This window comes from Buteo buteo, chromosome 16 (genome assembly GCF_964188355.1).
Source record: "Buteo buteo chromosome 16, bButBut1.hap1.1, whole genome shotgun sequence".
In the NCBI taxonomy this organism is placed as follows: Eukaryota; Metazoa; Chordata; class Aves; order Accipitriformes; family Accipitridae; genus Buteo; species Buteo buteo.
The window spans coordinates 5640997-5656059 of NC_134186.1; the positions used below are offsets into that span (position 1 = coordinate 5640997).

At 56.0% G+C, this 15063-nt stretch overlaps 1 protein-coding gene across 3 annotated transcripts in view; it reads left to right on the plus strand.

Moving 5' to 3' along the window:
- PTPRU (protein tyrosine phosphatase receptor type U) overlaps positions 1-15063 on the plus strand; it is a 77550-nt gene that overhangs the window by 16540 nt on the left and 45947 nt on the right. For all 3 annotated transcript variants that reach the window (XM_075047677.1, XM_075047678.1, XM_075047679.1), the window contains exons 2-8: positions 1133-1261; positions 9205-9476; positions 9555-9636; positions 10342-10457; positions 10679-10853; positions 11483-11776; positions 14673-14981. In XM_075047677.1, coding sequence (XP_074903778.1) covers positions 1133-1261; positions 9205-9476; positions 9555-9636; positions 10342-10457; positions 10679-10853; positions 11483-11776; positions 14673-14981 — 1377 coding nt within the window. The remainder of the gene's footprint in view (positions 1-1132; positions 1262-9204; positions 9477-9554; positions 9637-10341; positions 10458-10678; positions 10854-11482; positions 11777-14672; positions 14982-15063) is intronic.

Consider the following 15063-nt stretch of genomic DNA (forward strand, 5'->3'; position numbering starts at 1 on the left):
GTGAGGCCATTAACTGGCAAATCCCCGGGTGGCGGGGGGAATTACTGATGTAATTTGGGGATAAAATAGGAAAAAAACCAGAAGAAATAATCCCCTGGCCCAGCTCTGCTTTCATGCTGGCCCATTAGAGCATATTTGCCTTTGTTTGTTCTGCTTGCTCAGGGCTTTCTTAACGTGCCTGCCCTTGTCAGCCCAGGGGCTCGTATTAATTAGCGCTGGTGCCCTGGTCCTCGCATAATCTGTGGGTTTAACGGAACAATAGGTCAGTGTTAAAGAACCAGTCTGGAACAGCCCCATGGGCAAAGCCAGCCCCAGAGCTCCAGGGTTTGGCTGGATGTGGGATGTGGGGGGGCTGGATGTGGGATGGGGGGCTGGATGCAGGGTGGGGGGGGGCTGGCTGGTGTCTCTGTGCTGTCTCTGTGTCACCTCAGTACGTGTGGGGACAAGTGGCCTCTGGGCTTTTATTCCGATTCTCTGTGCTCAGCCGAGCACCTTGCAGACCGGGGAGGTGGTGTGTGGCTTTTGCCTTTGCTCTTTGCAAAAGATAAAAAACAACCCCAAATCCCCAACAGATAAATCAGAGGGCTCAGAAGTGCCAGCCCATGGCTGGGGGGGAGTTGTTTAGTGATGCATTTGTAGGGGTGTGATTGCTGTTGTTGGAGGTCCTGGCTGAGACCTGCTGCTGTCGTGTCAGGCAATGGACAGACCCCCAAGAGCTCAAGGTCAAAGGCGGAGGGATGAGGCCAAAGCAGGATTTTTGCAGGAGCCCCTGGGGTCTTGCAAATCCTCGTGTGACCGCTGCATTTGAGTGCCTGTTTCTTGGGAGAAACCCCTCGTTTGGTGACTGGCCCCTGGGAAGCAAAGCTGGGAGCTGCATCCTGCTCCTGCGGCTGAGACCTCCCCGGGAACTGAGACCTGCCAGCTCGTTTCACTGGTGGGGGAACTGAATGGGAGAGATGGGGGATTAGCCGCAGACAGGACCATACCCTTGCTCACAGGTGCACATGGTGGGATGCCTGGGGTCCCCCTGTGTTTTTTGGGGGGGTAGCACACCATCCTGGCAGAGCTTTTGGAGTGGGACCAGCTGCTCTGTGGGGTCTCGGCGGGGGCTGACAGGTCTCTCTCTCCACAGCTGGCTGCACCTTCGAGGAGGACGGTGACCCAAACCAGTGCGAGTACAGCCAGGGTGAGGATGATGACTTCGGGTGGGAGCTTGTCCGCAGCTATATGATGCCGCATCTGACGGCTGACCTGCCTCACGGTGAGTCCCGGTCCCCAGTGGGGCCACGCTCGTGTCCCCGGGGACCCCTGTCCCCAACCCACCTCGTGGTCCCGTACCCCAGAGCCGGACCACGTGGCTTCTCCTGGTTTAATTCCTGCGGTGTTTTAGGCTTGACTTGTCCTCGGTTGTGTGGGCAGGGTGTTGCTGTGCCTGCTGGCGAGGTGTGATGAGCTGTGTCGGTCCTCAACGCGGTGAGGCAGGATGCTGCGTGGCCATGGGGAGGGTGTCGCTCGGGGGTGGGGATGTGGGACCCTGTTGCTGCCTGGGGTGAGGAGTTTTTAACAGCACAGCAGGGACAAGGACATCGAATGGCTCTGGGTACCTCTGAGCCCCACGTCACTGCCTTGGTGGGGTGCAACCCCATGCCACCCCCAGTCTACCCTGGGGCAGGGGGCTGGGGAAGCCTGAAAATGGCCCAGGTATGTATTTTTTTGGAGTGGAAAGCCAAGATTTCCAGCTTTGGTCCCTCTGCACGTGACCTCTACCATGGCTGCGTTTGCTGCCCGCAGCCCAGACACCCCCAGCCGTTGGTCCCTGGGCTGGCCGGGGGCTGCGTGGGGGATGTCCCCCCACCATGGCATCTCCCTGCCTGCAGCACCGGGGTGGCAACAGCTTGGGCAGCTTTCCACGCTTCCCGTGGGTCTCAGCAGCATCTCCGACGATGCCAAATTCCCCATCTGGCGTCGAGCGCGGCATCTGCGGCTGCCGCCGGCCGGGATGCACCCAGATCCTGTTGTAGAGGGGCACCTTTGGAGCTGCTCTCCCTGCCCGGGATCTGCAGCCGCTGCCTGCTCTTTCCTCGCTGGCGTGTCGGCTTTTGCTGCTTTTGCAGGCTCATGAGAAATTCCCATCTCCGGGAGTTGTGGAAAAGGGGGAAAAAAAACGTGTTTCTGGCTCTTGCAAGTGTGGGGAAGGGCTCGTGGCTGTGGGTTGGAGGCATCTCTGAAGTATTGGGAACTGTAAAGAAGAAAATGCAAATGGACATTTTTCTTTTTTTTTTTTATCTCATTGCTTTTAAAAGTTTTTTTGTTATTTTCTGGGTCCAGTTCCTCTCTAATAGCCAGGGTGGGGGAGCAGAGACAGCCAGGCAGCCACGGGGAGCTCCCCCTCTTGCACGAGGATGATGTGGGCACCATGCCTGGGTTGCTTCCAGCTCTGAACCGTGTCCCCCTGACCCCCTTGAGTTCCCCCTGTACCCATTTCCTCTGCGAGATGCATGGGGCTCGAGATGCTCCTTGGTTTTGGGACCGCTGGCTCCTGGCTCAGGTCCCAGTGCTCCGGCTCCTCCTGCCCAGCCTGGAGGTCAGGTCTCATGCTGAAGATGGGCAGAAAAAGAGGAGAGCTGGTTTAGAGCTCGAGAGGAAAAATGACTTTTTTTTTTTTATTAAAACATTAACCGCTTTGTAGAAAACTCTTTACTGCTCCGTCAATCTGCCTCCAGCTGTTTATCTTGTGCCTTGTTCGTGCCAAGGCTTAATTTGGCTTTTCCCCTCCACTAACTCTCTTCTTCCTTTACCTTCTCTTCCCATTGCCTTTTCCTTCCTTTCCTGTCCCCGCTGGCATGTCCTGGGCAATGGGCAAGGGCAGAACAACCCTTAGCCTGCCTGTAGGACTGCTGACAGATCCCTGCTCCTCCCTTGATGATTTTCCAAGTAATTGCTTTAAACTGAACTATCCCAATTTGTGTGTGTCCTGGGGGGGAGTTTCCCAGGGCAGCGAGGAGGGAAGCAGAGCTGGGGATTGAGGTGGCTCACGATGGAGGGTCTTAGACCTGCAATTAGTTGGTTTTTAATTTAAAATTATTTGTTTATATATTTTATAATGGTAATTAATTAAAATCTGCAGCAAATTGAATTTAAAGCTTGGGGGCTTGCAGGGTGCTGAAGGGGTCAGGTGGAACAGGGCTGCTCTCTCTGCTTGAGGAAATAACACTGGGTTAGCAAGCGATGGGGGCTTAAATGAATGCAAAGAATTTAAGAAATAAACTCCGGAGCTGATGGGGAAGTGGATGTAACCATCCCGGGTGGGATGCTGTGAACATGGAGCATCGCAGGGTCCGGTCCCTGGACAGAACGCCCATCCCCGATGCTGATCGATGATGACACCCAAAAAGGGATGCTTGTCCCCGTAGCTGAAGGCTCCCCTAATGCCAGGTAGACACTGTTTGCTTGTGGTCTTGGGGCACCCAGTGGGTGCAGGGACCCCATTTTTGTGTAGTCTTACCCCGGTACGTGTGGGGAGCTGTACACGAGGCTCCTGCAGCCTTATCACCCCTCTTGTTCCCCCTCGAGCAGTTTGGTGGATGAAGAGTATTTCACAGCACAGGGGCCTCTCCAGGGAGCACTTTCCAAAGGAGTCTCGTGGTCTTAGATTAAAATGAGTTTTTATTGGAGATCAGCCAGTTTCAAGGAGCGTAGGATTTATTGGAGCGGATGCTGGCTGCTGGCCACCCGCCTCTACCTTTCCATCCCTCTTTCTTTTTGCTTTCTTGTTTGGTTTGGGTTTTTTTCCCCCCCGTCGTCCCTTCTTGACTTGTCTCTCTTTCACCTAAAGACGACGGATGGGTGTCTCCCATGTTGCAATTGTGATTTTTTTTTTCCAGCTGTTTATTGTTGTTTTTTGAAGGAGCAGTTGCAGGGAGCCGGGTAGGGCAGGCACGAGGCTGCACCATCACTGTGTCTGCACCAAAATAACTCTCCCTAGATGCTTTGGGTGCACTTTCCTCCTGCTCTCCCCCCAAGCATTGCCTCTGCGTGCCAGGCTGGTCCGTACCTGCTGATGTGGGGCTCTGCAATATCTAGTCTCGTAGAAGTCCTGCTGTTTGAAGCTGGGGAGAGGAGGGACAGCGTGTGCCTTGTTCTGCAGCACCTGGCATTGCTGAGCACCCGCAGGGCTTGCAGGATGTGGCCGGATCCCAAAGCCCTTTGAGGAGCAGAGGACCAGGTGGTGGGGTGGGCCAGTAGGCAAGGATGGGGCAGGGGTGTGAAATCAGACTGATTTTTTTTTTTTTTTTTTTGAGCTCCTGGGTTGAAACATGAGTTGTGGTAACTTAAGGTCAAAATAAACAAGGGTGTTTAAGTTAAGCCCTGTATGAATTTGGATTGGGCAGGTCCAGGATGGAGCACAGGGCAGAGCTGAGGTTGGGTCCCTGTCCTCACCCCTGCAGAGATGCAGGGTGTCCCTTAGAGGACAAAGATGCTCTGTGGAGCTCCAGGGTCTCCCTGGGAGACATGCAGGCACCTTGTTTTGTTGCTGGTTGAATTCGCCTGTGGAAATTCAAAGGAGGTGAGTTGGGTTGGGAGAAACTGTGGTAAAAACTCCCCGTGGAGGCTGCGTGCCCTCCTGCCCCTCTGCAGCCCCATCTCGGGGACTGGCGCACCCAGGCTCCCCGCTCTGCACAGCTGTACTCAAAAATACTGAAACATCATATTTGGGGGTGTTTTTTCTCTTTAATGGCTCTTTTTCCCAGGTTTTCCTTCCAAACTCAGTGGCACTAGAAAATTCTCCGTGAGTTGGAGTTTCTGTTCCCTGCTTGGCTCTTCCCTCTCTCCATGCACGGAGCTGCCGTCGTGCTTCCCACGCAGCTGCATCATGATGCCCTGGCACGGCTGTGTTGGGAGGTGACCGAGCCGTTGTCCCCCCCCCGATGAGCTCCGATGTCCTTCCATCCCCTCTGAGGAGCCTCTCCTTCAGCTGATAGCTCTGGCACCGCTTCCCAACCAGCTCCTGCTGCATATCCATAAAAACCTTGAAAAATTAAGCCTGATTTTTGGCTCCCGGGGGAATTGCACTGGTCTGTCCAAGGACCCTGTGGTGGTGGCAGATCAGCTGTTGGTGATGGGGCTCCCCTGGGAGATGCTCGTCCTGGGGCTCGACGCAGAAGTGGGGATAGGGTACCCGATTCCCGTGCCGGCTCTGATGGGTTGAGAAGAAGATCCAGCGCAGGAGGAGGCACCGTCGAGCTTCATCTTTCAAAGTGATTTCCCGGAGGCAGATGCTGCAGAGCTCAGATCTGGTCCCCTGGCACCTCCAGGCTGGCAGTGCTGCCCTCTGCCTGTCATCCTGCCTGCCTTTTGCTGCCTTCTAATAGCTCTTTGGTGTTTTTTTGTTTGTTTGTTTGGGTTTTTTTGGGGGGTGTATGTGTTTAAATTTTATTTTATTTTTATCTCTCAGTGGTTTTGTATGAGGAAAAACTCGGCAAGATGGGGAAGTGGTGGTGGGCGGGGGGAGCAGGTTCTTCTTTCTTCCTTGCTGGGCTGTTTTGTTTTTTTCCCAGAGGAATGCAGGCAGGATCCTTGGGAAGGGCAGTGTGATGGGGAGAGCTGCTCCATCCCTGTGGGCGAGCTGGGCTTCAGTCCGAAGCTGGGGAGAAAATCCTTGGGAGCTCATTAGTTTTGGATTCATGGCCAGGGTTATCGGAGATGTCGAGTTATCCTCAAAGAGCTGACCTGGATCCCAAGGAAGAGCTGTTGATCCCACAAGTGGGAAGATTCAGCTGGAGACCCTGCATGAGGACTTGCTGGGAGGGGTACAAGGCTTTCTGTGCACAGCCCCTCCGGGCTGATTTTGCAGCTCAACCCTCATTGTCGACTTTTGCGTAGCAAATTGATGGTTTTTCCTTAGGGAACATCGCTGGAAACTTGTTTCTCTTCATTTCTTTGATTGAAATATTATTTAGCGCTTTTTGAGTCTTTTTCTTTTTCTCCACAGAGCACTGGGGGTCTTCTCTAAAAGCCCACCTGAAAACTAAAATTATATTGCTGCAGCTGAGCCGGGGGGGGCACACAGAGGGGCTGATGTGTTATTCATGGTGGCAAAGGGGGGTGGCAGCTCACCTGGAGCAGCATCTCGATTCAAACTAACCTTAAATTGAGGATCAGAAGAAGGAATTACCGAGCAAAACATGGTATTGATGTGTGCCTGCATCCCATCCTTGTTTGAAGTCTCAACTGGGGGATGCCCTGGGGCTCTTTCTGCAGCTCCCATTTCGTGGGAGGTTTGGAAATGATTTTTCCCCATCATGAGTTTTGGAGCAGATTTTTGCTGTGTAATGCCAACAATATGGACAGGGCTTTAAAATAAGCCCAGCTGTGCTGATGAGCTGTGATATTGCATCAAGCCTCCGGCTGCTGGGAGTGGTCCTGCCTGTCCCCAGCTGGCTCTGGGATGCAGCAGGGCTGGGATGCCCCCTCCATCCCCAGCTCCAGCTTTGCTGGCAGGAATTAAGCTAAGCTTTAAAAACTGGAATTTGGCACTTTGTGTAGCTCTTGCTGCAGCTCTGCTCTTGCCCTGGCTGGAAAAGTTGCCGGATCCTGGTGGAAGCTGAGCACCCGGGGGTGCAGCGGGGGGGACCCTGGCAGCAGTGATGGATTAACAAGGAACAAATGGAAGGGGTTTGGGGGAACCCCAAGTCCTTGCTGCATCTCCCCGGGAGGGGCCATGCAGCTCCCTTGCTCCCTGGGTGCCTGGGAGCATCCTGAAATGATGGAGGGACCAGGGAGGAGCAGGTTGGTGTCCTGTGGGGTGGATGGTGACGGTGTGTGTGCAGGCTGTCACCTCCTTGTCACCCTGTTGTCACCAGCTGGCCATCCTTGAGCTCCCTGTGTGCCAGTGCTGCTGGTGAGAGCACCCAGGCAGGGCTGTGCTGCCATTTCATTGGGGTGCATTAAAAAACCCCAGCAACAAAAAACCTTACCGAAAACCAAAAACATCCCCTGCAAAAAAACCAAAACCAAACAAACCCAGGGGCTGCCAAGGGAGTTTGTAACCCCCAGCCACCTCTGTATGAGAAGTTGCCTGTCCCACGGGATGCTCCGGTGCAGGATGCAGCACCCCAACACAGGGACAGGTACTTCTGGTTCTTCTGCATTTAAAAAAAAAACAAACCAACCTGTACCCTGGACTTGAAGCTGAAGCTGGGACAAATGACTATTTGTGGCGGAGGAGGATATAATTAGCACAAAAGTGAGCGGTGGGAGTCTGCTTTTTCTGATACAGCAACGCCGGGAAGAAAATTAAGGGGGGAAAATAGTGCATGGGGGAAGCCCTGCCAGATGAGTGATGTACTGGTGGATTGCCACCTGTTTGTGTCCGTGGTCCCAGATGACCTTAATGGACATTCTCTGTCTTTTAAAGTAACTTGTCAGTGGTCTAATTTTAGTCTTGGTCTCTTTATTTTGGTCGTCTGGCTTTTTATTTTTAAAGAGAGAGAAGGAAGAAGGGTCTGTGTTCATTAATGAGAGCCTGGCAGATTGAGCGGGCGGAGGTGGCTTTTGGGAGATGTCCCCTGGCATGGGGCAGGTCGGTGTTCTCTCTCAATGCTGCCGTTGCCTGGACCAAATGGAGCCGATCTTGTTAGTGCAGAAATAATTTTGCTGGGGGAAATGAGGGGAAAAAAAAAAAAGAGAATGAATACGGACATAGTGCCTTCCCCCCGTCGGTGAAACGCGGCTGTGCTTGACTCCGAGAAAAGAAATTGTTATCATTTTATTTCACCTTGAATATCTGCCTGGAGGGGCTGGGAGCACCGGGCAGCCATGCGGATCAGCGACACGGTGAAAATTTTGCTTTTTGGTGATTTCTTTCCCCACTCCGGTTCCCATCCCTGACGGATTCACTGGAGGATGCGGTGCAGTACCTGGCAACTTGTCTCCCCAGCTGATGCTGTGACCCCCTGGGTGTTTTGGGGTCCCCCTATGCATTTTGGGGTCACCCCAGGTGCAGCTCCCAAATGCTGGCGAGATGGATGGGCGCCCCCTGTGATCCCTCACCACCTTCATTACACTTTTCTTGGTGCTGCTTACTGGGGGCTGATGGGAGGAAAGTGCGTGAATTCGTTTAAATTAACCGGCGGTGAAAGCTATTAATAATTAAGCGCCTACTGTCAGGAAAACAATGGTAGACTTGAATAAATGGCCCAGCTTTGTTACTTACAGCTTCTGCCGTTATTAAAATGGAAGGGATATTAATAATCCCCTCGCCTTTGGTGATGGGGAGGGTTTGGTAGGGCAGCTTCTAATCCGCCCTGTGTCCCGGCCCCATGGCCGTGTTGGATGGCTCTGGGAGCTGCCACGAAGAGCTGGGACTTCTGCATCCCCCTCCTGCCTCCAGACCGCCTGGGATGGAGCATGCAGGGCAGGGAAGGATGCTGCCTTTGGGATCCCCTTTGAGATTTTCATCCTGCCTGCCCCATAATACGGCTTCAGGGTTGCACTGGGGCAAGCACTGGGACTCTTGGTTTTGTTGCTGGTGATTTTGGGTGATGGGAGGTGAGGTACCAGTGGCTGCTGGTGGTGGGGCAGGTGGGGAGCTGGGTCTGGGGCCAGTATCTTGGAAAGCCACTGTGCCAGCATCCCGGAGAGCCGTGGTGCTGCTGCTCATTAAGCCAGTGAGCACTTTTCCCCCCCTGCGGGTGCCTGCTGAGCACAGTTTAAACTCGGCGACAACTGCGTGGTAAATGATACGAGGCGATGGGAATGGAAATTAAATGGCTGGGGCCCAGTTGGGGAGGGGAGTATTGATGCAGCCGAAGCTGTGAGCATTAAAGGAAAGCAGGCAGAGGGTCTCTGGTGGTATCGAAGCTATTACCGACCCCGGTGTCCTGTGGGCCAGCTTATCCTGGAGGCAGTGAATGGGCCCGATCCTTCCCTGCTCGTCCAGTGGCCAGGTCCCGTTTTGGTGCCCTGCTGCTGCTCAAATAGGTATCTGACACTGATTCCATCCCGGGTCCCTTGCTCCTGTCCTGCATGTCCCCATGGTCCGGCATGGACAGGTACCCAGCGGGACCTGAGCATCGTTGCTGGGTCGTGCGTGTCTTTGCAGTCCTGCATCCTCCACCTTCTCCATCCCTGCCAGCAAAGCTCAGGAGATACGGAGCAGAGGGATTACTCCATGCTTTCCCCCACTTCTCCCTCCTGCCGCAGGCTCCTACCTGATGGTGAACTCCTCGCAGCACGCCCCAGGCCAGAAAGCTCACCTGCTTTTCCAGGCGCTGAGCGAGAATGACACCCACTGCCTCCAGTTCAGCTACTTCATGTACAGCCGGGACGGCCACAGCCCTGGCACCCTCAGCGCCTACGTCCGAGTGATGGGGGGCCCGGTGGGCAGTGCCGTCTGGAACGCCTCCGGCTCCCACGGCCGCCAGTGGCACCAGGCAGAGTTGGCCGTCAGCTTGTTCTGGCCCAGCGAGTACCAGGTGAGCCCCAGCAGACCCCCCCCTTGCATGACCCGGACCCCCCCCAGCAATGGGTGACCCCTTCATTTGGTGCCGCAGGTCCTCTTCGAGGCGGTGGTCTCCAGCGAGCGCAGGGGTTATCTTGGCTTGGATGACATTTTGCTCTTGAATTATCCATGCTGTGAGTGTCAGGGGATGGGACACGAGGGTGGGTGGTGGTGGTGGGTGGGTGGGTGCTGCTGAGCCGGGCTGGGCAGTGGGGTACGGAGCTGGTGCCCATTGGGATGGTCCTGGGGAGAGCTGATGGACTAATGCCAGGGTGCAGTCTGGTGGCACCTGGGTGTCCTGTTGCCACCTAGGCTGGTGGAGCTCCATCTCCTGGGTACCTCTGGTGCTCCTTTTTCCGTCTCCATCACCACCAGCTCCGACGTTGCTTTAGTTTTTATAAAACCTTGCAGAAGCGCAGACTGAACATGTGGCCTGAGTGTCCCCATCAAGAGGGGCCACCTGTGTTGGTGGAGACCTGAAATCCCAAACTGTCCCAACACGTTGGCTGTTGGGGTTCACCCCCTATTTCTTCCAGGTTGGGGTAGGAGATCTGTCCTCCTCTATCAACCCCATAGCCCGTATCCAACACCAGTACTTGTGGGAAGGCTGCATCCCTCCCTGGGACACCGGCTGGTTGTACGGGGACAAATCCCTGACTCCGGTCTCGGGATTCTGCCCAGGATCTTCGCTGTGGGCTGGCTGGGGAGGGATCCTGGCTAAGCTGTGAGGATGGGGACTGAGCCCATCCTGAGCTTGGCTCTAGCCCCAGCATCCCAGGTGGGTTTTTGGGCTGTGGTGGAATTTTTGCAGCAATACCGATGCTTGTGTCCCTCGGCAGCGAAAGCACCTCATTTCTCCCGCCTGGGTGATGTGGAGGTCAACGCGGGACAGAATGCCACCTTCCAGTGTGTGGCCGCCGGCAAGGCTGCCGAGGCCGAGCGGTTCCTCATGCAGGTGAGCAACGGCGGTGGTGAAACCAGCATCTCCACCGTCAACCCCGTGCATCGCTTCTGCAACGCCTCCATGCCTCCCCATTAGGAGAAAACCCCTCTGGGCAGGGGGGAGAAGGGCAGTCCCCCCCTCCTTTTAAGCAAACATCATCTGGGGACGTGTTTGGTGGCTCTGGATGTCACGCCATGCCTCCTGGTGACGTCTTGTCTCTCCCCGTGGGGCAGAGGCAGAGTGGCGAGGTGGTCCCCGCCGCCTCTGTGAAGCACATCAGCCACCGGCGCTTCCTGGCCACCTTCCAGCTGGACGAGGTGTCCAAGGAGGAGCAGGACCTCTACCGCTGCGTCACCCAGTCCAGCCGTGGCTCGGGCGTCTCCAACTTCGCCGAGCTCATCGTGAAAGGTGGGTGACTTGCTTTTACCCACCAGGTTTCTGGGTCACGGATGGGCTATTTCTACTCTGCTGTTTGCAGAGGAAGAGGAAGGTGGGATGCTTGGTGCGGTGGGATCACAGTTTCTTGCTGTGAATGAGTCGCTACGTGCGGATGGTTCAGCACAAAACCAGGAAACTACCTTTCTCGGTGGCCTTAGATCATTTGTTTTTGATTGCAGTAGGTGGGAATTAATTAATTATGGTGAAACTGTGCAGCACCACGCTGGGCAGTGTATCTTATAAAGATAATTAAGGTTTGATCAGATGAAACCCTGTTGCAGTGGTTAAAGCCTTGCTAAAAGCTATGGAGGGCATACGCACAGGCCGCAGTTTAAAGACTGGATGGTGCCCTCCCATACTTCGGTGTCGGTCCCTACATCCTCTGGGTGGGGGGTCCAAGTTTGTCCCGTGCCCTGCAGCGCGAAGGTGGTGGGTTTGTTTGGGAAGAGATGTTGAGAATGTCTTGACTGTAGCTAGTAAAAAATAAAATTGCGGTACCTTTGGTTGTGCCAATATTGGACTTGCTCCAGGGCTGGGGATGCTATGGAGCTGCTTCTGGAGGGGGATGTTCCACCTGCCCCTCCTCTGCTCTTTTCCAGAGCCCCCCACACCCATCGCACCCCCTCAGCTGCTCCGGGCCGGTTCCACCTACCTCATCATCCAGCTCAACACCAACTCCATCATCGGCGACGGCCCCATCGTGCGCAAGGAGATTGAGTACCGCATGACCTCGGGGCCCTGGTCGGAGGTCCACGCCGTCAACATGCAGACCTACAAGCTCTGGCACTTGGATCCGGACACGGAGTACGAGATCAGTGTCCTGCTCACCCGGCCCGGTGAGGGGGGCACCGGCAAACCAGGGCCGCCCCTCATCAGCCGCACCAAGTGCGCAGGTGGGTCCCGCGGTGCATCCCGGCCATCCCAGCTGGCCGAGGGCAAGGTCCCCTGCCGCCACGAGCCCTGGGCAGGGAGCACGGCTGGGGCTGGATGGGTGCTGAGGGCATTTGCTGGTGCGGTCCAGGAGCTTGAAGCATTGGTTTTCCAACGGATCTGCCTTTAATTGACTTTTTAGTGGCTTTATGCAGCATCTTGGGAGGGACCGCTAGTTAAATTCAATGTTGTGATTGTAGCCACAGGGTAGCAGGGTGCATGGGCGAGGCTGGATCCCGAGCCAACGCAATCAGCCTGTCGATCCAGCAATGTCCATCCAGCCTGAAAATGCTCTGACGGACGGTGGGTTTTTGCTGATCAGTCAGGAGCAGCCAGGCGCGACCTCGGTGCAGGAAAGCACAGCAATGGGATGCACAGAGTTAGCAGCTGCCGCACGGCTGGTTTCTGTCCCTGGAGCCAGGCAAACGCCGGCAGGAGACGGCTGCTCCTCCTCCGCCGCGGCTGCAGGCTCGGGGCCGCATCCAGCTCAGGGCATCCCCAAATCTCAGGACCACTGTCCCTGAGGATGAGCCCCTTGGCTGTCCCTAGCGAGATTCCCATCTCGTTCCCTCCTCGGAGGGAGCTGTAGATTATTCTCCAGTGCATGGTTTTGAGCAGTTGGTGCCTCTAAAAATATATCATCTAAAACTGCATTAATCCTCTGTCACACGGGAGGGCTGATGGCTTTGGCTGGGGGGGTCGGCTGCCTTCCCACGCGTGGCGATGACCTGGGGATAATTCAGGGCAACCCCATCCCTGCCGAAGCCCCCTCGGGGTGTCCCCAGGGAAGGGGGGAGCTGGGCTTTCTCTTTGCCAAAATGCCTATGGTGCAACCATGCTGCCGGTCGGGGAGGGTCATGGGGGAAGACTTCTCTGGTGCCGTGGGGCTGCAGAGGAGCCCGTTTCCCTCGGGGGAGTCTGACCCCACATCCCTACGGGGGGTGACCCATGCTGGGGGACGTCCACGGCTGTGTTGGGACTGGGACCGGGGGCTGGCGGCGGCGTTTCAGACGCTCCATGGCAACCGTCTTCCTGATGCCGGTATTTAACTGCTGGTAATTGAGCAAAGTCGAAGGCAACGAGGCGGCGTGATGGAGGCACAGGATTGTCACGCTGTGTTCGCCCCGAGAACCGGCACCGCCGTGATGCTGGGCTGGGACCCTGCACAAGAAAAACCCCAACCCGACAAAAGTGGAGGTCCGTGCTGCTGAGCTGGGAGCGAGCCGGGAGCATTGTCCCACAGACAGGGACCAGTGGGCGCATCCTCCTTAGACATGGCAGGAGCGGAGCAGGACACGGCCGCAGCCCCAGGGCTGTGGGGCATCCCCGGTGGCTTTGGCCGTGGCTGCGGAGAGCCCCACAAGCGGGGTCGGCCTCGGAGATGGGTGCACTCTGGTGTGCGTGGGGAGCAGCCGGTGCTGGCGCAGGGGTGGAGGGGGAGATGCAAACCCCAACCCAGGTCTCACAGTGAGGGGCTGGCAGCGGCTTTGCATCCCAGATTAATTTTCAGAGGTGCTGCAAGAAAGCCCAGGTTTCTGTATTTCCTTAAAGCCGATGATGGGTGCTGCTTCACACTGTTGGTGCCCTGCGTTTAACTTCCTACTTGTATTGGGTTCAGGCTCCCCAAGCTCTTCCCACGTGTCATAACGATGTATTTTTCTCCCTGACTTCCCCTGGGTCACGGTGGGTTTACAGATGGTGACACAGCTGCCCTTCCTCCCCCCAAAAGGCGGCTGCAGTTGCATCCTCAGAACCTCACCAGCCTGTCTGCCCAGCGCCCTGTCTCCCACGCTTTGTAGGATCTGTCCTGGGAGGGGATCCTGGAAACCCCTTTGGAGCATTTAAATACACTGGAATAAAAAGAAGAGGGGGATGTTGAAGCCTGGCACCACACGGTGCTGCTTGGGGAGGTGTGTGGGGGGGCTCTTGGAGGCCCTGGGGGAAAGAGTGAGGAGAGGTCCCTGTGCCCTTGCCCACTGCCATCGCTCCCACTGGGTGGCCATCGGGGCTGAGGTTGGGTGAGTTTTGGCAGAGCTGGATGCGGCAGCAGGTTAACGCTGGGGTCCCTGCAGCATGGGGCTATGTGCCTGTGGCCATGCTTACCCCCTCCAAAACCAGCTGGGGTTTTGCCAGGGTCCCACGAGGGCATCGGGAGCTGCAGGAGCATCTGCTGAGGTTGCAAAAGCCTCTTGCAACCCCGAGCTGCTCCAACTCCTCTGCTGTGCAAATCCCAGGGGAATCACCTGGGGGCTCAGCTCTGGGACAGGATGGGCAAAGACCCTCCTTCCCACCACCCTTAAGTATGGAAAGGAATTTATGGCCATTAAGCCAAACCACCTGTGTTCATGCGCTGTCTGCAAAGGAGCTCAGCTCAGTTAAATCTGACTTCTCCTGTTCAGGCCAATTAGAGCTAATTAAACTCTTTCCGGGTGATGGCACTTGGTCTTTGTCCTTTCAAGAGCCTGACACGGGCTCCATGAAGATGCGAGGGCTCCCATTGCACAGGCATATTTATCTGGTTGGTTGGGGCTGCTCCTGGCGTGGATGCTGCCGGTGCCCACCGTGGCTCTGCGCCGGCCGGGCCAGCGGGGTTGGTACCGGCTTTACCTCCACAGGGGCAGATGAGCCAACGGGGGCTGCTGTCCCTGCAGCGTTGGTGGCTTTGAGACCCAGTGATGTCCCCAGCCCTGTCTGCAGGGCAGCAGCATCCTGCGCTGGTCCCAGTTTTGGAGTCAGGGTTGCCCTCCGCAGTCTCCTGTCGTGTTCCTGCGCTGTAAAAGGGCTTTCCCTGATAATACACGTAAACCCACAAGATGTTTTGCTTCATCACTCACTGTCCCCATCTCTCTTCCCCCACAGAGCCCATGCGGGCCCCCAAAGGCCTGGCTTTCTCTGAAATCCAGTCCAGACAGCTGACTTTGCAGTGGGAGCCGCTGGGTTATAACCTGACTCGCTGTCACACCTACACCGTCTCACTCTGCTACCGCTATTTTGTGGGCACTGGCCACAACCAAACCTTCCGGGAGTGCGTGAAGATGGAGCGTAACACCAACCGCTACACCATCAAAAACCTGCTGCCCTACAAGAACATCCATGTCAAGCTCATCCTCTCCAACCCCGAGGGTCGCAAGGAAGGCAAGGAGGTGATATTCCAGACGGATGAGGATGGTGAGTCCTCTCAGGGAGGTGCATTGTCCCCAAAAATAGGACTCTGTGGCTGGTGAGCTGCCGGGGTGTTTCCCATGGCACG